Source organism: Pteronotus mesoamericanus, unplaced genomic scaffold, assembly GCF_021234165.1.
Source record: "Pteronotus mesoamericanus isolate MK-2021 breed Mesoamerican mustached bat unplaced genomic scaffold, CSHL_Meso_final contig_657, whole genome shotgun sequence".
Lineage (NCBI taxonomy): Eukaryota > Metazoa > Chordata > Mammalia > Chiroptera > Mormoopidae > Pteronotus > Pteronotus mesoamericanus.
Window position 1 is genome coordinate 20,207,733 of NW_026555229.1, and position 21,592 is coordinate 20,229,324.

At 55.2% G+C, this 21,592-nt stretch overlaps 1 protein-coding gene across 1 annotated transcript in view; it reads left to right on the forward strand.

The window, feature by feature from the left end:
* Positions 1 to 1,744: 1,744 nt before the first annotated feature.
* The window catches only part of BTBD16 (BTB domain containing 16), a 38,474-nt gene continuing 18,626 nt past the window's right edge, over positions 1,745 to 21,592 (forward strand). The window contains exons 1-9 of the mRNA XM_054581235.1: positions 1,745 to 1,885; positions 5,729 to 5,859; positions 9,939 to 10,012; positions 11,910 to 12,011; positions 13,319 to 13,351; positions 14,174 to 14,266; positions 15,850 to 15,964; positions 16,768 to 16,837; positions 17,981 to 18,111. Coding sequence (XP_054437210.1) covers positions 1,745 to 1,885; positions 5,729 to 5,859; positions 9,939 to 10,012; positions 11,910 to 12,011; positions 13,319 to 13,351; positions 14,174 to 14,266; positions 15,850 to 15,964; positions 16,768 to 16,837; positions 17,981 to 18,111 — 890 coding nt within the window. The remainder of the gene's footprint in view (positions 1,886 to 5,728; positions 5,860 to 9,938; positions 10,013 to 11,909; positions 12,012 to 13,318; positions 13,352 to 14,173; positions 14,267 to 15,849; positions 15,965 to 16,767; positions 16,838 to 17,980; positions 18,112 to 21,592) is intronic.

Sequence of the window (21,592 nt, forward strand, 5' to 3'; positions counted from 1 at the left end):
GCCCCTGTCACCCTCGCGTCACCAGGACCCTCAGCTGGGGCAGGGCCTGCCTTGTCCCGCTGCCCAGCAACCTCTGCTTGGTGCAGCCGCCTGGTCACCTCCCCGGGGTCCGGCTCCATCCACGCCCTCCTCTGGACCAAAGCCCTTCCTGGCCCTCCCTGGGTCTGGGGAACAGCGCGGCTGAGTCCTCTGTCTTGAGGGTTTTATCCAGAGGTCTCTGGGGAGGGTCTCCATGAAATAACACACGTGCATAACTCACAGATCCAGACGACAGCGTGGCGACGGCCGGAGCCGGGTGCGGGGGGACGGGTGGAAAACGAGGACATCTGTGCTAGTGTCAGCAATAAAAATCAAGGGGGGAAAGTGCCCACCAGAGTTCCAGGTGTGTCCTCTCAGGGTCTTTGTCTCTTCTGAGCGGTGGGCGCCAGGCTGGGGGTCGTCAGTTGCCGCAGCTGGTCCTGAGTCAGCATTTTGCTGCTTTCCTGGGCCTGGAGCAGAAACGCAGCTGAGGCCTAGATGTCACTTCTAGGGTTTAAGGCTTCAGGGGGCGGTCGTGCCGGGGCTCATGGGAGTCGTGTGAGGCTATTCTCCGGCCCCCTTGTTCCTCCCGGAAGGGGGTCTACCACACAACTAGTGACGTGTGGGGGAGGAGAGGTCGAGGCAGGATCCGACCCGCAAGACCAGGGAGGCTGGGACGTGTCCAGGGCCACGGAGCCAGCTTGTGCTGGAACCAGAGTCGAGGTCGGGCACGTTTCTGGTGTACCCCACTGCCCCTCCATGTGTGTGCCCGGTTGGGGGGCTTGATTGGGCAGTAGGGTGAGGCAGTGAGCTCTCATCCCTGGGGCACTTGAGAAGGTGGACGTCCCACTGGAATCCTGCCACCAACACCCCGCCCCCGCCCCCGCCCCACCCCATAACCGTGACACAGGAGACTCTGGTGCAAGGGGGTACCCGCTGAGAGCCGTGCTCCGTGCAGTTTGGTGTCTGAGCCACTGAAGGCCTTTGCTCCCAGGATTTCTGACCTGTCTGGGCCTGTGGGCCTGGCTCACCGCACCTCCCAGCACACAGAGCACCGCCAGGAAAGGGCTGTGAGGAAAAGGAGCCAGAGCCATTTCTGTTCACTTGCATTTGTTGTCTTTGACTTTGGCTAATAGCTCAGCACCCAAAAGCTCCATGCGGGGATATATGTTCAGAAGGCTTTGGGGTGGGTTGAGGCTGCTAGGTCCCCGCACTTAGATCCTGTAGGGAGTGATGGGCCCAGCCAAGGCCAGGCAGGGTCCTGCTTAGGAACAAGGAGGGAGCCTGGCACGCTGGGCACTTCCCCAGGGTGGCCACTAGAGGGCGCCCCAGGCCTGCGCCGAGCTGTGCCTCAGACCTACCAGAGGGATCCCAGATGGCCCGTAAGACATAATGATCCACAACAGTGTTTTTCAGACCTTTCATTGAAACCTTAGATAGGGCCCTACGTTCCAGGGACGGGTAGCTGGGAAAGGTTGGGGTGAAGGGGAGGAAGCAAAAAGGGAGCGAATCTGTCCAGCTGTGCAAAGACCTCTGCTGAGATGTGACCGTGACCCAGACAGAAACACGCATGCAAGTGTGAACATGTGTGCAGTGCTCATCTTTGTGCGAAAGCAGAGCACATGGTGGGGAGGGACGGGCACATCCCATTCTCCACGTCAGGAGACGTTTGTTGAGCACTTCCTAAGCTTGGGCTCTGCGGGAACATGGGCGGTGGTGAGCTGCCATGGAGCACCCCACAGTAACCACCTACTCTGCAAAGCAGAACGCGGTGCCAGGAGAGCAGAATCCAGATCTGAGGCGTGAGGGAGGGGCATTCAGGAGGCCTCCCGGGCACGGTTTTTCAGCTTCCAGGAAGCAACTACAGGTAGGCAGAGCAGCTGCTTCCCGCTTTTCTTTGTAGTTTATGGAGAGGCCGCGCGTGAGGGCCTGGAGGGAGCCGCGCAGACTCCAGGCTCCTATCCCTGCAGCTGGGGCCGCGGCGAGCCCTGGGCTGGGGGGGCCAGGCCGCCCGCGGGCCGCGTTCCCCAGGTGTCACAGATGCGGCCCCCACCCCTCCCCCCATCCAGCCTTGCAGACCAAGCTGCTGAGGAGGCTGCAGATTCCACCCGGGTCCCCAGAGCGAAGGCTCTCGGTCTTGTCCCGGACTTTGAGGCAGTTTTAGTTCCTGGAGAGGCAGGTTAAAAAACCATCTACCAAATCAGTCAATCAGCAGGCATCGTTTTCAATAACGTAAAACTCTTTGGTTTTTATGTAAATACTTTTGTCAAGCCATTTCCGGACACCAGAGGTAGAAACCCAGCACCCAGAACACCAAAGACGGAGGGCTGAGGACCTCCTCCTCCGGTGATGTTCTGCCCGGGCCGCAAGAATTCTTAAAACAAGCAGCACCTGACTTCTCAGTCATGGGCTCTGACCTCTTTTCCCTTAGGTTGTCAGATTGGGGGGAAAAAAATCTATTTTTTGGTGTGCTGTAGAATTTGAGTAATTCGTTCATGTGTGCCATGAGATGAAAAACGTTGAAAATAGCTGTTTTCGTTGAATCTTCTCATATTGCAGATGAGGCCTGAGGATTAGGGGGCTGACTCTCACTGTGGCCATTTTTGAGGATCTTCCATGTCGCCCCAGTGCTATAAGGTCACTTGGCACTGCAGGGAACCGCTCCCCTGAGGAGCGAGGCTGAGCAGGAAGTGTGTGGCACCGCGAGCCCGGGCACCCCGGCCACCCCGGCGTTGTCTCTGCCACTGGTCCCCCAGCCCCAGCCGCGCTGAAACCAGGCCTGGAGCAGGAAATGCTCGGAACCTTCCCTGAACCTTCCCTGAACCTTCCCTGCTGTTGCCATGGCACCCACAACCACCTCAGAAACCAAAGGCAAGCTCCCCTGCCAAGCACCTTGGCCCAGAAAAGGAACCAGTGAGTCCCCAATGTCATGAACGCTCTGAGGACGCAGCCGCAGGTGAACAGCCCCCAGCGACCTGTAATTCGGGGACAAGTGCAATGAGAGCACCTCCGTGGGCCGAGCTTCTGCGAAGTCACGCGCGGTGGGCAACGGGGCTTCAGGGCCATGCGTCCGGCGGGCTCTCTTCATCCGCTTGAGAATATTGTCCAGCCTTCGAGACTGGCGCTGCTGGGGCCTGGCAGGAAGGGGCTCCAGGGGTTCCAGGCTGGGAGGCAGAGGGGTCTGGGAGCCAGGCAAGTAGCAAATTACATCATCAGCCAACTTAGAACCCTCCCCTGCTCCCCATCCCTGGGCGGAGGGTGAAGAAGCGCTTTATGGAGCCCCTTTCCCAGCACAAAAGCAGAGAATTGTCAGTCTACTAGTGCTCCTTTAAAAAAACTAAATATTCTCTTGATTTGATAAATAATAACCCGCTCAAGGCTGTACTCATTGTTACTCTTCTGGCAAAATATAGATTTGGGCCAATTTCCTCCTTAACAACCTGAAGAGACCCTTTGCAAATGAAAGCTTTCCCTGCTTTGTCTTCCAGATGCTTCTCCCCCTTCTCCCCTCCCCCCCCCGCCCCCCCCCCCCCCGTCACCCCACTATCATTCCTGAGAATGTTGAATCGAGGAAGTATTGGGCTGGCCAAAAAGTCTGCTCAGTTTTTCACGTAAAATAAGACACGTTTTTCATTTTCACCCGTAACTTGACTGATTGGGATATTTTCCATATGTCGGCTCTCTCCCACGTGGTAGAACGTTGATTGTTCTCAATGAATGTCTCAATTAGATCGCTATCAACTGCAACTGGTTCAACTGGTCTCCCTGACTGTGGAGCATCATCCTGTGAGAAATCTCCAGCACGAAACTTCGCAAACCACTTTTGACACATTTGATCAGTCACAGCACCTTCTCCATACACAGCACAAATCTTTTTTTTTTTTACTTTTAGTTGCTTTTTTTATCTTTCTTGAAATAATAAAGGATAACATGCTGAAAACGTGTACTTTCTTTCACCTTTACTATTAAAATGGCGACACAAAAATTCACCAACTTTGATTTTTTTTAAATGCATGACAGCTGTCGCAGTATAATCTAACAAAGCTTTTTTCAAATGATGTTAAAGGCAATTAAATGCTACTAAAGCCATCCTACAGGAAAAAAAGAACGCACTTTTTGGCCAACCCAATAGCTCATCTTCCCAAGAGGGCAGCCCTGGCAAGGAGCCAAAGCTCATGGTTACGGTTGTGTCTCCAAGTTTCCATGAGGACTGGGCCCTGCATCACGGGGACCTTGTGCTTTGCTGGCTGACTCTGCAGGGGAAGAGGGTGTCAGCATGCGGGTGTCTCCACAACTCACGCTGTACCGAGATTCGGGTTCGAGTTTTCAACCGCCTGCCATGTTCTAGGCACACCATGAAGGCATAGCTCCCTTAAAATGAAACTTCATTTTATTTTATCATTTTCACATCACCACCAGCACCACCGCCACCAACATCATCCTCATCCTCATCCTCATCCTCATTATTGTTGTCATCGTTTCCATTTAACATGTGAGGGCCAGGAGGCGCAAGAGGTGAAATGGCTAGCCCAGCGCCACACAACCAGGCAGGTGCAGTAACGAGGTTGGAACTCAGATTCTCCATTTCGCAGCGCCTGCTTTCCCTGCCCTGCTGCTGCTACCTGGATGGCTTAGGGTCAGTTGCACTCATTCCTGTGGCTCCCTCTTGGTGCACTGTTTCTGGCCAGGTTTCCTTGAGCCTGCACGTCTGAGGCCATGCTGTGTATGCTGCTGCTCCCTGAAGGAAACTGCTGGGAAAAAAGGTCTCTAAGTAGAAGTCCCTCCCCAGGGACCCAGCTTTTGCAGTCCTAGGTGTAAGCACAAGGGAATTGAGAAGAGGTGTCCAAACAGAAACTTGTACACAAATGCCCATAGCAGCGCTATGCACAGTAGCCAAAAGCTGAAAAGAGCCCAGGCGTCCACCTCCTATGAACGGCTAGAGAAAATGTAGTCTATCCACACAATGGAATATTATTCCGCCATAAAAAGGAACAAAATTTTGATGCATGCTACAACATGGGTGAAACTGGAAAACATTATGCTAAGCAAAAGAAGCTATTCATAAAAGCCCGCACATTGTATGACCACACGTATATAAAGTATCCAGAGTAGCAAATCCACAGAGACAGGGCAGACGAGAGGTTGCCAGGAGCTGGGTGGGGGGACCTGGGAGCCAAGGCGTTCTTTTGGGGTCTTGAAAAAGTTCTGAACTAGAACACGGTGGTGGTTGCACAGCATTGTCATGTACTAAATGCCACTAAATTTACACTATAAAATGGATAAAAGGGTGAATTTTATGTGTATTTTACCACAATTTAAAAAAAAACAACAACACTTGCCAAGCAGGCTCTCCTCAGTATCTCTGTGAATCACACGTTAGGATAGGGACTTAAAGCACAGTTTCTTGAAGCCTAATCCTATTCCTCCTTGTGGGTTTTTCAGAGCTACAGGCACAGAAATGACCTTCTCCCTGGACAGTTCGCCTCGGGCACCTCCGGTCCTAGGCCCTAAATCCCAAATGACTTTGTAGCCTGAAATCGTCTGTCTACTGAATACATTTGCCTTGAGACAATGGCTCATGAGAAGTACTGGCCATGTTTGAACATCAACCTGCACTTAACATTTGTCTTGATTTTCTTTCTGCTGTACTATTTGGAAGATCTGACATGTACATGAGGTTAAGAAAAGATTTCCTCTGTTTCTCGAGAAGCACAGAGCTCGGCTGGAACACCAGGTCGCTGGCTCAGCCAACCAGAGGCCCTTCGGGGCCCCGCTGGCCGTCTCCCAGATGCACAATTCCAGGAGCCCAGACTGTGAGGAGGCCCCGAAGGACACAGACAGGTAGGTCAGCAAAGGCCTGTGGAGGGAGCGCCCCCCGGGATGGACCGAATTCCTGGGCAGTGCCTGTGGTTGGGCCTGTGGGCTGTCACAAGGCACATTTATAGAGAGGGACAGGGTCCATGTGACACTCCCCCAAGAATGCACGCGGTGGCAATAGATGTGCAGAGAGAGACTATTTTTTCTTTTTCTTTTTTAAATATTTTATTTATTTATTTTTAGAGAGTGGGAAAGGAGGGAGAAAGGGAGAGAGAAGCATCATGTGTGGTTGCCCCTCGTGTGCCCCCAACGGGGGACCTGGCCCATCACCCAGGCCTGTGCCCTGCCTGGGAATAGAACCAGCGACCCCTCGGTTCACAGGCCAGCCCTCAGTCCACTGAGCCACACCAGCCAGGCCCTTTTTTTTTTTAATAGTTTTTCCTTTGCGTTGGGAATTTTGGGCCCTAACAGGATCCTTATAAGTTTGTCAACTATTTTGTTGACAAGCAAAACATAGCTAGTCCTGACTCGAGTCTGAACCCCTCTCACAAGTGTGAATTTCTACCAAGTCGATTCCCATGGGAAGCTGCCCCCTCCCTGATCACTCCCAAAGGATTCTGAGCAGTGGGCTTAGAGCGTCACTTCTTCATGCTGCGGGTTCTTTCTTGCCTTTCCTAGGGACACAGAGCTGTACCCTATGGCAGAAGGGACACCTCACTTCCCTGGCACTTCAGATCAGACTTGGCCACTGCCCTCCCTGGGCTGGCAGCACCTGGCTTTCTGAGCACATGGCCAAACCTACTGCACGTGGCCGGGGCCCCGGGCAGCGCCGCCGTGGGAGGGCTGCTTGCTCCGAGTTTGCTGAGCAAGCGCCAAATCCTCCTCTTCTACACCCACCAGCCAGCCCTGCCGCGAGGCCCCACCCCAGAGGTGATTCTCTAACACACATTTGAACGAATCCACATCCATAGGCTTTTTAAAAAAATTCTCTGTTGACTCCAGCTTAGAAAAATCGAGTCCTGTGAGTTGTTAGTACACATCGGCTATTGCTAGCCTTAAACGATCTTGAATTTGTTTTGTATTTTGTTTTGGTTAGAGCCTTGAAGACGCCTTAGGGTTTTGCCAAAGCTCATTGTGTTCCCTAGTGCCAGGGCCAGGCTGGAGAAGCGGGCGTGGACCTGGACCTGGGCCTGGGCATGGAGGCAAACTGATGGGCAAACTGGCAAGGCCGGCTGGGCTGCGGGAGCCAAGGTCTCCAGGACGTTGCTTGTGGAGTCCCGGGGCTAAGCTGTGGCAGGGGAGGGTGGCCTGAGGGGTGGAGCACAGAACCCTGAGGACGATGGCAATTGTGCTGGGCTTTAGGACTCTCAAAAGCAGTCCATCGGACAGGGTTAGAATCCCTTCTCCTCCATGAACTAGCTCTGTGACCTTTAGCCAGTGGCTTAAGCTCTCTGAGCCTCAGTTCTGTCATCTGTGAAGTGGTGATAATGGTATCTCCCTTGAAGAGTTACCTTAACAATAACATTGGATAGGACATTGAAAATGCTTAGTGCTGTTCCTGGAGAATAGTAGCGGCTCAATAAATAGAGATGTCATCTTTCCGGCCTGAGCAGCAGTTGGAGTGATTGGTGCTGGCGATTTCATCCTGGGGTGTCAGGCCTGTGCTCTGCCCGTCAACAGTCCTATGTTCTGCTTGGCTCAGCACCTTCCCCAAATCAAAGCACCTCGCCCAACCACACAACAAATCTGTGTCTCCGCTTGGAGATGCCGGAGGCTGGCCGTCTGGGCCACTCCGAGCAGGCTCATCGCTCGTGCCCGGCGGTCAGCTGATCCAGGCTCAGTGCAGCGGGCAGCTCAGGCCCTGCGCCACGGGCCCCTCACCGCTGCCCTGAGATGGGGGCCAGCCCAGACGTGAACTTGTCCTGGCAATGGCAGAGGGCAAGAGGGCAAGACCAGGTGTAAGCACTTTTCAGACCTTCATCCACATCATATCCCTGACATCCCATTGGCCAAGGCAAACTCACATGGCCAAACTCAAAGTCAAGGGTCAGGAAATCAAAGTGGAGTTTTGCAAGCATCAAGCCCGAAGCCCTTTGGATGGTTTGCTGCAGGAAGTCCGTGCATGGCATACAAAATTTCCCTTTTCCCACCTCATTTCTCCATCACGGGTCATGCCTGAGAGGACCAAGCCATTCTCAACCTCCCCACGTGCCACTTCGTCCCAGAACACTTAGCCTCAAATGGTGGGCGGGACATGCCACAGATGCCGTCTATTCCACTAACTGTTCCATCGGTCCTAAAATGACCCCAGCCTTCGGACACGCAGAGCCTGCATGATGAATGGTATATCTGGGCTGGCAGCCATGTCACCAGGCAATGTCATTACTTCTGTTGTCTGGAATCTCCCAGCTCCGCCGATGACACTGATGTTTGCGAGGGTGGTTGAGCTCATGGGCATCGCCCCATAATTTCCAAAGCCCATTGCTCCATTTTGAGATCACGGTCTGAACTCCTGACCTTGGCCGGCTCTTCCCAGACGTGTGACCCAAGCCAGCAAGGGGATCTGGCTGGCCTGGGCCAGGTCCACTGCTCCTGTTGGGTAAACAACTCCAGCTCTCACTGCGTCCCTGAGGCTGAGTCACCAGTAGCCACCGCCCCCCTTGGAAAGGGCAGCAGGTGGCTGAGCTTATTCTGGACACGGGTTCCCGCACCCGAGCCCCCCACCGTGCACCCTGGCCCACGAGGCTCCTGCAGTCATTGAAAACAGCACGGCCAAGGTGATGCTGACTACATGTGGTCATCAAGTGTCTCTTGGCTGGTTGGCTTTCCTGGGAAGACTGTCATCAAGCTGTGAATATGTGACTCAAACTTTGTTTCATTTCCATGCTCAGCGGGCTGGATGCAGTGTTTATGGACAATCATCTTATATTTTCAATTCACTCAATCACAGAAGGGGCACTTGCAGAACACTTACGGGGTGGCTGTGCTGGGGTCACCTCGGTAAATAAACGCCGACTCTGTCTTTGTGGAATGCAGAGCCTGGGGCAGACGCTGCCTGAGTAAGAAGGCCGCCCCAGGACACTGTTGGGGGGGAGGCGTCATGCCAGGTGGGCAGCAGGGAGGGCCACTAGCGTGGCCCCGCAGACAGAGCAACCACTCAGCTTATCTGGAAGGAACAGCGGGCATGTGTCCAGGAGAAGGCCAAGCGAGAGAGCGCTCCGGGCAGAGGACGCGGTGCATCCAGGGGCGTGAGCAGGGCTGGGGTGGGAGCACAGAGGGCCGAGGCACAGCACAGCAGGGGCTCCTTAGCCGGGCCGGACGAGCGCTTTAGGGGGAGGGGAGACAATATCGGGCCTCAGAGGGAGAGAGGCCAGACCAGCGGTGCCGGCCAGACAGCCCTGGGGCTGCAGCCTGGGGGTGCGCCGCAGAGGCGAGCGCACTGGGGGCCGGGGGCCTGCCGGGGTCGGGGAGGGGTGAGAGGGGCTTGACAAAGGTCGCAGCCGTGAGGGCACAGAGAGGTGGGTGAATTCGGAAGATAGTACTGTCACATCCAGGCACGCGGTCAGATGTGGCAGCACGCCCCTCGGCATGCTGGTCTGGGCAACCGGAGGCTGCTGCGGGAGGGTCCTGAGACAGGCAACGCAGACCCAGAAGCAGGGGGAGGCTCAGGGCGGATTCCATGCTCAGTTTTGGGACATATTGAGACGGGGGAGTGCATAGCCCCTAAACAGAAGTGTTTGTGAGTTAATGTCCAAGAAATGCCCAGCGCCTTCTCTTCCTTACTCTAACAGACATTTATTGAGCACCTCCTATATGCTAGACATTGTTTTAGACACTCATCAAAAGAGGTGTCATTCAGGCTGCGACATGGAGCTTCAAATACCTCCACGCTAAGGCCTGCCCACAAACTGCCACACAGAGCTTGCAGTTGATCTAATCAGTAGACAAAGGGTGAGACCCAAGGAAACTCCCGCAAAGGACACAATACGGAGAGATGATCGAATAGGGGCTTCAGGGACGCTTTCACTGGAGGGACCCAGGTGGCGGCTGGGGGAAGACGTCTGTATTAACTCCTGGATTTTTTATTTATATTTTTTCTTGAGGTTATGCATCCCAAAAATTCAGAACAAGTTCTCTGAGAATTTGAAGGACAAGGCCATCCCCCGTGGGGACATAGGTGAGTTCTTGTTACCAGGGGACTCAGTCAGAACGGTGCTGACCTCAGGCACCTGTGGTCCCCGTGGAAGGAAACAAGACCAGAGGCTGCGTCACTCATCTGTAAGTTTCAACTCCTGCATCCTGAACAGAATCTCACGTAAAACTGGTGCCTGTAAATATTTGTCCAATGTAAGATGAATGAAACCGAGCCGGGCAAACACATTTTCACATGCAAATGGTCACAAGAAAGATGGACGCGCCGATGTAAATGACTAGGCTTTGAATCGGAAGAATGGACGGAAGTCTTGGCAAGCATGGGCTTCTGTTTCCTGCCCCTTTGTGTTTTAACCAGTCGTGACTGACGTCACATTTGCACTTGTCCAAGAAGACATTCCTGAGTTAAAATTGGGAACTGGACTAGGTCTGTCCAGCTGGGAAAAGGCTCGTTGAGCCTCACGGGGAAGCTGGACCGGCCAGCTCCTTAAAGGAGCTCTTCTGGGCCAGCCCCAGCCCAGGTGTGGCTGCCTGAGGCCGGAGCCAGCCTCCTTCCCAGGAGGGCTAGTTGCGTCCATCTCGTTTGTTGGTCCTGGTTGACCGGAGCTCTGAAAAGTAGTCTGAGACCATGTCTGTGACATCTGCCGTACACCTGCCATCCCGGAAGTGGAAGTGGATGTCCAGGGGAGGGACACGCTTTGTCTGCAATTCTGCTCCTGCCTAGAGCACTCCAACAGGGTGGGATTCTTTCTAACCTGGTAAAACAGGACCGACACCTGAAGTGATCCAAGGGTTGAGACACAAACCCAGCTTCTAAACCCCAGCACCAAACAATACCATAGATCTGGTGAATAACAAGTATAACAATAACAGAAGATGAAACAGGGACCCAAGGGCAGGCAGTCAAAGCTACGGCAAGGCCAAGGAATGAGTAGGCAGGGCTAGTGGCTCTCAAGGTCGTGTCTGGCGCCAAGATTTAGGGTTTTGGGGGGCCGTCCCAGCACCACCTCCTCCCCAAGCCCTGTGCAAATAGAGATCCACTCTGCTGAGCCCCCTTACCTACAGTTTCTTGTGCGTCACCTGGCCTGGCATCCTTGGTCCCTCCACCTGCCCAATCAAAGTCCCTTCTCCTTTAATCATCTGTACGGCCCATGGGTGAGGCTCCCTCTTAACAGCCCATGGCCTGCCTTTCTGACAGTCCCCATTCCCTGGAGGAAACTGAGGCCTGGGTGAGCTCTGCCACCTGGTGATGGGCCCTTTACTGTACTGCGTGCGTGTGGCTGTTGCCTCTCACGTGTGTAAAAATAAGCACCAATAGCTTAGTATCAGGAGTCTCCCCTAGGACACTGGGTGCTGATTTTGCTCACCCAGGGACACGTGGCAATTCTGGAGACATTTTGGGTTGTAACCCCACTGGCATCCAGTGGGTAGAGTTCAGGGACACTGCTAAGCATCCTGCAGTGGCCGGGCAGCCGCCCCGCAGAGAGCCGTCTGGCCCTCAGAATGAACAGAGCGGAGGCAGAGACACACTGTGACGGGGGGGCGGCAAGGGGAGGCCCCCAGAAGTGTCCCAGCCAGCACCCCGGCCCTGTGACGCCTCTTCCAGTTCCCCACGTTGGCAGTCAGCCCGTGAACCTCTGAAGTCCTCCAGCTATTGGTCGGCCGTCCTCTTGGATGGTCGTCGCTTCCTGTGTCACCTCGTGAGCCTGCCCGTTGTATCTCCCGGGAGCCAGTAAGCTCCCCGAGGCCCCCACGGCCAACTTCGTCACTTTGTTCCTGCAAGGCCCAGCGAAGGCCCCTGCCCCCTCGTCGGCTCAGCACTGTGGTTGGACAGAGGGGCGCGAGGCAGGAGTGGGTGCCTCTCCGGGGCGGGGAGGCGGCGCACTACGAATCGCTCGCTCGGCGTTGCGTTCTCTCCACAGTTGTCACTCTCGAATGTCTGGACTTCAAGTGGGACCTCCGCCTGCCCCAGCTTTTCCAGTCTGAGACGTTGACCAAGCTCTACCTCCTGGCCCAGGGAGGGGGCCCCGAGAAGGAAATGAAGCCGCTTCTGCCAGGTACGTCCTCACTACGCCAGCCTCGAACGCCATCCGGCTGGAGAGAGTCCAGCCTGGCGTCGGGCTGTCTGTCTGTTTTAGGGCCATGGCTGCTCTGGCAGTTAAGAGCAAGGCCCATGGCACGTCCTCTCCACGGGGTTTAACCTCATCCTCTCCCTCTGTAAACTGGGGGTCATCGTTCCCGCTTTGCCGCGTTAAAGACTCCAAGGAGTTTATGCTGTGAAGTTCTAGGGCGACGCCTGGTACGTGGTGCGCGCCCAGTAACGTCTGTCATTATTCGCCGAAGAACCCCATCTTGCCAAGCCAGCGAAGGTGGAGACTCCAGCTTCTTCCCTGAGAAGAGTGTTCCAACGGGCCCCTGGGAAGGAGGGCATCCGTCTGGCAACTGGGGTTGGTTCGGCTCTAAGTATTGTGGTTAGAGGTCTATATGTGTACATGAATTTTACTTTCCTCTTGCTTTCCTTTCTCTTTCCTTAATGCCGCCTCATTCCAGAAAGTATTTAGGTCACCATTCTTTTTCTTTTTCTCCTTATTTCATCCTAATAATCCCCAGTCTCCGCTTCTGGCGGCCTTGCCGACATCTCTGGGTAATCAAGGCGGCATCTCCGCAGGAAGACGCAGGAGCAGAGCAGGTGCTGTGGAAAAGTCAAGGCCCCCAGAGCCAGCCAGCACGCCAGCCGGGGAGGGATCGTATTTCCAGGACGTGGCAGCAAAGCTGTGTTATTCTGGAGCCAGACAGGCTGCCGGAGCCCCCAGTCCCGGGCTTGCCTTGAGCCTGAACAGGGGGCCCAGCTGCCTGCTGGAATCTTCCAGGCCACAAGCTGGTGACTCAGCCCTTCCCAGCCAGCTGGGAGCTGAGCGGGCCGTGGCATTCCCACGTTGGCCCTCGCTCAGGGTCCTCTTTGTCCTTCTAAGCCTTTGTCCCAGAGCCTTCAAGAGCGGGACTGAGCCCTTTCTGTCACGTCCCCTGTGCCCAGGTCAGAGGTCTTGCTGGGCATCCAGTGAAAGGCCATGGAGACCCAGGCAATGGGCACATTGAAAAGCAAGAGGCTTCGGAAGGAAAACGGAGTTACTAACAGGCTGGCCTTGCACATGCCGGGGTGGCCTCACTTAAGAGAAGAGAACGGGCCCTGCTGGGACAGCCGCTCTCACCCAGAGCCTGCTGGCAGCCTGGCCTGCCTGGGGACGTCGGGGGGAGTGCAGAGATGGAAGCCCAGCATCAGGGCTGACACGCCTTTCCAGGCCCCTCCCCCACCGCCACCAAGCACTAGCAGCTGCACCCAGCCGGGGGCTTGACATGGTTATCAGTGGGTGCAGTCACAGCCTTTGTGTGCCTTTATTCTATTATTATCTCTTTTTAAATTTCTGTCCCAAGGATTTTAGAGGGGGAGGAAGGGAAGGAGGGAGAGAGAGGGAGAGAAACATCGATCGGTTGCCTCTTGTATGTGCCCAACCTCAGGGGCCTTGGCGCCGCGTCAGTGGCGTGGGACGCCCTGGGGACCTGAGGGCGGTTTGTGTGGCCACTCACATTTCAGAACAGCCCTGGGTGGATGAGCGAGGCTGGCGCTGAATCGCACTGTCTCCTCCCTTCCTCCGGGAAGCCTTGGGTGATGGGGGTCGTCTGTCTGGGGACCTGTGGGGCAACATATCAAGAGCCGCCAGGTAAACACCTCAGTCCCACATTCGTCCTTCAGCAGGTGGTCACGGCGTCTCTGCTTTGGAGCAGGTGTGAGCTAGGGGCTCGTGGGGCACAGGGGACTGGGGGCCCGGCCCTCACCCTCAAACCGCATGGCCCAGTGAGAGGAAGGGGGAGCAAAGGGGGGGAGGGGCGAGGAATAAATATTCAAAGCGCGGTGTGAGTGTTCGTCTCCCCCTCATAGTGGGGTGGCAGCAGGGACACAGGGCCTCTGCCCTATTTTTGCAACTTCTTGTGAATCTTCAACTCTTTCCAAGAAACTATTCATTTCCAAAATGCATCCACTAAGCAGACAAACAAATACAAACAAACACAGTGCAGTGAGGGACATGCTAAGACAGAGGCTGCGCAAAGGGCGGCGGAGCCTGAGACGGTGCCTCGCACAACTCACTGGCTGCCCTACCAACTTCCCCTCATCCCCTTCCTTTACCAGGGCCGCTATCACCTAGGAAGAGCAAAGAAAGACGCTTCATAAAGAAGATGACCATCTCCCTGAAGGTCAATGACCCCATGGTCACTGAAGCCGGTAAGGTCCACCTGTCTTCATTTTCAGAGGCCACTGTTGAACAGGCGCCCCCTCCCCAGACTTCTGAGGCAAACAAACAACAACAAAACACAACAAACCAGAGCTGCGTCCGGTGCTCCCTTCCTACAAATGGCAGAGCAGTGCAGGGGGCGGGGGAAGGAAGGCTGGGGCGACTTGGGAGAGTGAGAGAAGGTCAAATGCCTCGAGAGAGACAGGCGCATCCTTGGCAACGAGGGACACAGGGAGGTGAGCAAGAAGCAGGTTCCCCAGAGGACCCAGGGAAAATGTGGGGGCCCTTTGGGCACATGGCCCAGGAAGCTCTCAGGCCTGCCCTTGACCCCCAGGACCCCGCCCCCAGGGGCTCCCTTTGGCTTGCCCTCTTCCCATCCCATCATGACCACCTAGAGAGAGACTTCTTGTTAATGTGACAGGTCGTGTACTGTCATGGTCTATGATCAATAGCTCAGGAAACCATCCCTTAAGCTCTGGTTGGGCCAGTTGTCCTCAGAGAGCACCAGCCCAACCCAGGGCCCTCTGCGGCCTCGTCACAAGAGCTCAGTTCCTAAACTATTAGGTTGGCCAGAAAGTCCAGTGTGTTTTTCCATAAAATGAAAGACGTAGTTTTCATTTTCACCAATAACTTCATTGATCTGGATGTTTTGAGTAGGCTGGTTCCCTCCCACTATTGGCTTCCAGTGGGTAGAGGCTAGGGTGCTGCTGAACACCTTCCAATGCATCAGGTGGCCCCACAGCAAAGAATTATTTGGCCAAAATGTCAGTAGTACCAAGAAACTTCACAAACCACTTTTGACACGTTCTATCAGTCACAGCATCTTCTCCGTACACTGCACAAATCTTTTGCGTTTCAGTCTCATTTTTCCCTTTCTTGAAATAATAAAGCATAACATGCCAAAGATGTTGCATATCTTCTTCCATCTTCCATATTAAAACGGCTGCACAAAAGTTCATCAATTTTGATGCTTTTTTAAATGCACGCTGCCGTGACAGCTGTCACAAAGCAATCTAACAAAATCGTTTCGAATGAAGTTAGAGACAAGTAAGCACCGCTAGAGCCATCGTACGGGAAAAGAGTAATGGACTTTTTGGCCAACCCAGCACCAAATTCTCCCGCCTTCTCCCAGGAGTCTGCAACCTTTTTGAAGACCCCAGACTCCAAGGAAGATCCGCTGTAAGTGACATGTCATTCCCAGGGCAGGAACCGCACCTGCATGCGCACAGCATCCAGCACGTACTCAGGCAGTGACCTCCCTGCAGGGCCACGGACAGGCTTCGGAGAGAAAGCCCGGGCACAGACCCTGAGGGCCGGCTCACGGGAGCCCTCTGGCAGCAGGGCTGTTTTCTTCTGCTCCGTCCTCAGTCGCTTTGGGAGGCTGCGAGCCTGGGCGGCATCTGTGCCCAGGTCAGCACAGAGGCATCGCCTCTGATGGCCTCTCTGGCCACCCAGCTAGTGGACGCCCAGCTCGTGGACGCCGGCGTATTCAGCAGGGAGGGCGCCCGCGAGTGAGGGACGTGGGGTGCAGAGCCCCACGCTGACGGCTTTCTCTTGGATGCCGCCTCCCCAGCCTTCGCCACGGCCCTGAAGAACCTCTACCTGAGCCAGATGGACGTGGACTTGGATGACGTGCTGGAGGTGCTGGCCGCAGCTCACACTCTCCAGTTCAGCAGGCTGTTGAAAGGGTAAGAGGACACGAGCAGGCGCAGGCAGGGCCAGCCCCAGAGGGGAGATGGGATGGGGGCCTCCTGACCCCTTCACGGAGCAGTCCTCTTCCGTGAGCTGGGACGCCTGCGCTGTTTTGCACACAGCCTGGCTTTGAGTCTGCATAGGAACTGAGTAAGACACTGAAGTCCCCTAACGCACTATCAGCTCTCAACTGGGCCAGCTCCCCAGGAACATATTCATTTTGATGAATGATTCTTGACTCTCAGGAATGAAATGCAAATGGAGGGATTTCTACACCTGGGAGATATTCTTCAGGTGTGCACAGTGACTTCCCAGGAACACGCAAGCCATGCTTATCAATGTCACCTGCGTTCATCTTGGGCTAAAAATTCTCTCTCCATGTAGTCGCACACGCAAGAACCGGTCCTGTGAAGACAAGTAGGCTTTTCCCATCACTGTGAGGGCTCATTTTCCCCACTCATTTCTGACAGAGCCTTGTTTTCTCGTGTAAAAATATCATTTTTACAAATGTTACATGTGGTCATGGCAGATCTTCTGGGAGAGAGAAAAATTCAAAGAACAGCGTCAAAACTGCCCATCACTCCAGCTGCCCGTTTGGGACCCAGCCTTTCCCCTGGGCCTTCAGGTCCCGCTGGCACACCTGGGGGTCCTCTGGCCAAATATCCACATTCCTCTGACGAGGCTCCTTCCTCCAGGAAGGGCTCTGCCGCCGTCCTGGGGGTGAACGAGACCCTGGGTGGGGGGGCGGCAGGTCTGAGTGCAGCCAGGGGCCCCGGGAACAGCGGCTCTGTCTCTGCAGGTGTGTGGCCATGATGATCAGCGCGCTCACGCCAAGCAACGTCACTGACTTCTACCTGGCCGGCTGCAAGGTGAGCGCCGGGCAGGTGTGGGAGCGCCCGGACTCTGGGTCACGCCCCAGGCCCCGCTCCAACGTATCCACCGACGGTACCACCCCACGGGTGCCAATGTTTTATTTTGCCAGGCAAACAATTTTGAAAACCCATTTCATTTTGAAAAGGATATTTGAACTCCCTGAAGTAGAAAAGCTTTGATCTCAGCAGGAGAAGGGGGAGAATGAACAGCACAGCCTTTTCTCACCAAAGCAGCAAACCAGCCTCCGGAATATGGTAGTTGGAGCCGAGTGAAATTTGTCCCACCTGGGCCCGGTCGGCATTGGGAGTGAAGGATGTGGTCTAACTCTCTCGGAAAGCCGAGGGCCGAGGAGGAGCTGTCCGGCCAGGGTGACGCAGTGTCTCAGCAGCCATGCCGGGCCCACGCCCCAGGCCTCCTGACGCCAGCCTCCCACCAGGAGGCCGCTGCCCCTGAAACAGGCACGTTTTGCCTTAATGTTCGGTTCCCGCGCAGAACACAGCCTGTGCCGGTGTTCTTACAGCAGCATCTAAGAATGTTGTGGATGCCTGTTTTGTCAAAGAAAATGCACCGTCCTCCCCCTTCCTCCTTCTATCACTAGCCAGCCGCTCGGCGGGTGGTGTCTCTCCGTTTCGCCTGCCTTGCTCAGGTGCTTTTTGGTCTGGGAAGGACCGGAGCCCGCAAGACAGGCAAAATGTACTAAGACCCTGCCAGGGACCCCGGTCCCCCGAGACCTTTGCCACTTTCTCTGGACGTTCATTTTAGGGAACGCACTCACTGTGAGCCTTGCAACTCCACATGGGGTGGACGGGGGCCGGGGGGACGGGTGGCCTCCGTCATCAGCCACTGACAGTCAAGAGAGTTCAGTGTCCGAGCCCTGTAGTGAGACCACTGGGGGTTTCTGCCCGGATCTGCACTTATTCAGATGACCCCAGGCAAGAGCAGGGACCTGGGAGGCCCCGTTTCTCCATCGGTAAAATAAGGACGATTGTGAACCGGCCTCACAGTTTACCTATTTTTGATGAAAAGGTTTGAGCACGTCTGAGACAGGACACCCCAGAGAGCACACGTGCAGCCTCGTCACTGCCGGCAGAGGGCGCTAGAGTTCAGGGATTCCTTTACTTACTGGCTTTCCTTCTCAGTACAAGGAAGAGCTGCTTGTCACGGCCTGCGAGAGGTGGCTGGAAGTGAACTTGGTCCCCGAGGTGGGGAAGCAGATCCACCTGCGGAAAATCCCAAAGGACCTGCTCCAAAAAGTGCTGATGTCTCCCAGGTCAGAGGTGGTCCCAGGGCGTATGCATGTGCGTGTGCATGTGCGGTATGTGTACATGCGTGTATATGTGCGTGCACGTGTGCCTGGGGGAGCAGGGCTGGAGCGGGGGAGGAGATGCTCCCTGGGAGCAACATCCCCTCCTCTGCAGGACATACCTCCTCCATCCCAAACTTCCTACCCTCCTGGACAACTGGGGACGGGCTGGGGGACAGGGGCGGCGCGGGGCGGGAGAGTTGCTGAAATGCAGGGTCCTGTGCGCGGGGAGAGGAGGGCGTTCCCCTCGTGACATTCACCAGGGTGAAGACCCGCTGGGTGCCCGCCGTCTCATTACCCACCTGATAATTAATTACGGTAATTGCCTCAGTAATTTTCTCTAATCCTGCCAAGATTAATATACATTCATTGTGGACAATTTGGAAAACAGGGAGAAGCAGAAAGAGGGAAATAAAAGCTCTCCGCCTAAGTCAGCGTCTGTCCCCGGGCCGGACTCCTCTCCTGAGCGGCTCTGGGCCCAGACAGTCAGCTACCTGCCCTCTCTGACCGTTCAGGCTAAAACCCGACTCTCCGTGCCCCTGCCCCGAGTGCCCCGCCCCCTGCTGGATACCACTCGGCCCGCACTCCCCACGTGCAGTGAGTCCCACTTCTGGACCCAGCCGGTCACTGTGGGCCTCTCCCCACAGGCACCAGCATCCACAGGCCGAACATCCATGTGTCTCATCGAGACCCGCAGGGACCTTTAACTTGGGGTCTTGCACCTGCTCTTGACCTCCTTCCAATCCTGTCTCCAGCGCAAGGGCCGTTGGCCCGCCCCATCTGGCGGCCCTCCCCCACCTCACACACCGCTCACAGCCATGGGGGGCCTTCCTGAGACCCGGCCCCCTCCGCCAGCTCCTTGAGTGTGTTCCTCCCACCTGAATGCCCACCCCCCACTGGCTCCTCATCCTCCAGCTAATTCATGGAAACCTTCCCCAAGGCTTAGCCTCTTAGGTTACTGCCACTGTTTGACAGTATAAATAGGCCCCTGGTGACAGTACATTAAATTCCTAGAAGTGAGAGTACTCAGTTGAAAGGAATTTCTGTTTGTTTTTATTGCTATTTCTAAAATATTGTATTTGAAAATAATTTCAAGCAATTAAAAATTACAGGAATAGTACGAAGAGCATCTCTATACCTGTAACTCTGTTCAATTTGTGCCCTGTTTGCAGACACATGTATCTTTTCCTGAACCTTTGACGGTAGCAGCATACCCCATGCGTCCTTTCCCCTAAATGCTCCTGTGTTCATTTTCTAGTAAAAAGAGTATTTTATAATATAATCGCAAGACAGTGATCAGCTGAAATTCAACATTGAAGTAATACCTTAATATCATTGACCCACTACTGTGCTTTCTAGTATTTTTTTCCCAGTGCAGCTCAAATTTAGGTTCGCATGTCACATTTCCTTGCCGGTGCCACTCTGGGACTATGTAAAATATTTTTGGTACCTGCTGACAAGTTACCAAGACTGTTCCCTTTGGTGGGTTTCAGAAGCGAGAACTCCATGCTACCAGACATTTTAGAGGTGTGCTAGAACCGAAATGTTGCTCAGGCCCCTGCGGCGGAAAGCATCCTGGCTTCTGAAACTAGATGTGGAGAGACCTAGGCCACGGTTGGTCCGAATTTACCAAGGAGCCTCCAGGGTATGGAGAGACGAGTTGGGAGAACAGCGTTCGGGTGTTGAGGGAAACCGTAGCACCTAAAGGTGTCAGGAGCCGGGGTCCCAGGAGCAGCCCCAGGGCACCCACAGGGTGGGCTCCCGCCCGGGGTCATTCTGCCCTGCCCCTCCATACCCCCCCGCCCCCGCCCCCACCCCCACTTTTCCCCATAAGTGCACACCTCCTCCCTCCCCCCTCACCGCCCTGCCTCCTGCCACCAGGGGAGCAGAGGGTATACAACTGGTGAAGAGAAGATAAACAGAGCATCCCTTAGACATTTCGGAACACTGCCCCACCCTTGGAAAGACTCCGCTGCCCGGCCCTGGCAGCATTTAACCAGGCAAGGGGAAGAAAAGGTCTGACCGCAGGCAGAACATGAGTGATGGCACAAGCATTAGAAAACACGCGCTGGGCAGGAAAAGAAATCAAGAACATTACGTGTCAAGTGTCTAGACTCGTAAGTTTGGGGAGCATGACTGATGCTGATGTGGAAACTGGGTCCCGCTCCTCCGGCCCCTCCCCGGGAGCTGTCTGCACAGACGCCCGGGGACGGCGCAGCGTGGATCGGGCACGTCCCCAGCCGTGTGCCTGCAGCGCCCGGGCCGCCAGCTCCCTGACTCACATCTTCCAAAGTAAACTCTCCTCGCCCAGTTGATGCCCAGGGCCACCGGCTTTAACACGGGAGGGAGGTGGGGCGCAGAGGGCGCAGGAAGAGGGGGCTTGGGCCACACCCGGTGCCCGGTGACAGTGTGAGGAATTGACCCAGGTGCAGGCTCCACAGACTGCATTATTAAGAACTAACTTTCGGATGAGTTGACTTTCATTGACCATTTTGGGGTGTGTGCTGTGCTATGGGCACTGTCCCTTTCAGTCCCCACAGCCCAGGGCAGGAGGCAAAATCATTGCCCCTAAGAGAAGGGGAACAATAAGAGGGGGAGCTGGGCTCCTGCCCCGGCTCCAAGGTCCGGACTCCCACCCGGGTTACCATACCATTGCCTCGCTTGTCACAGAGGCCAGGGTTTCCCAGCAACCAACTCGGCCACGACAGGGGTGTCCTGGGAAGTTGGGTGGCCCCAGAGGGAATGCCACCCTCTCCCAGGGCAGGGACGGAGCGCCTTCGGCCCACGTCCCGGCTGTGGCCACGGTGTGCAAGCGTTGCTGGAACAGCACCCATCTCTCAGCTGATGCATCAGCTTCTGGCCTCTTCTCCTGCCAAAGTCCCTTTGACCTCATCCTTCTTTGGGTTTTGCTTTCCAACTTGTAAATAACCTGGAGTCACACACAGAGTTTTCCTGACCTCCTGGGCTTCTGGTTTTCACTCATCTGCCTGGCCCTCGGGTTTCCAGTTAATGTCCTTCTTAGAGGTCACCACTAGGTTACGCTGTTCTCGCTCTAACATGACCAAAACAGTTTCAAGGTCTGATTTTCTGGAAGCTGAGTTACTTGTAGACCAAAGAAGGTGGAGAGCACAGAGGCCTGTCCAGTTCCTGCCCATGACGGGCTGCCCTGCAGCGAGGGGGGACCATGTGCCTCTGTGTGTCACCTCTCCCTGACTTCCTGTTTATGATACGAGGAGTCTTGAGGGCTCAGGGATCCCCTAGGAAAAGCCACCAATGTTCTCCCGGGATGCCTGTCCCACAGCTTGTCCACTGGTGTCTGGAACCCCACTGGCCTCCCTCTCCAACATAACAGTTCCTGAAGCTACTGCGTCTCTGGTTAATAACAACAATGCCTGCGAGTTACCGAGCATCTGTGGTGTACAGGACCCTTGAGTGGGTTATCGGGTCT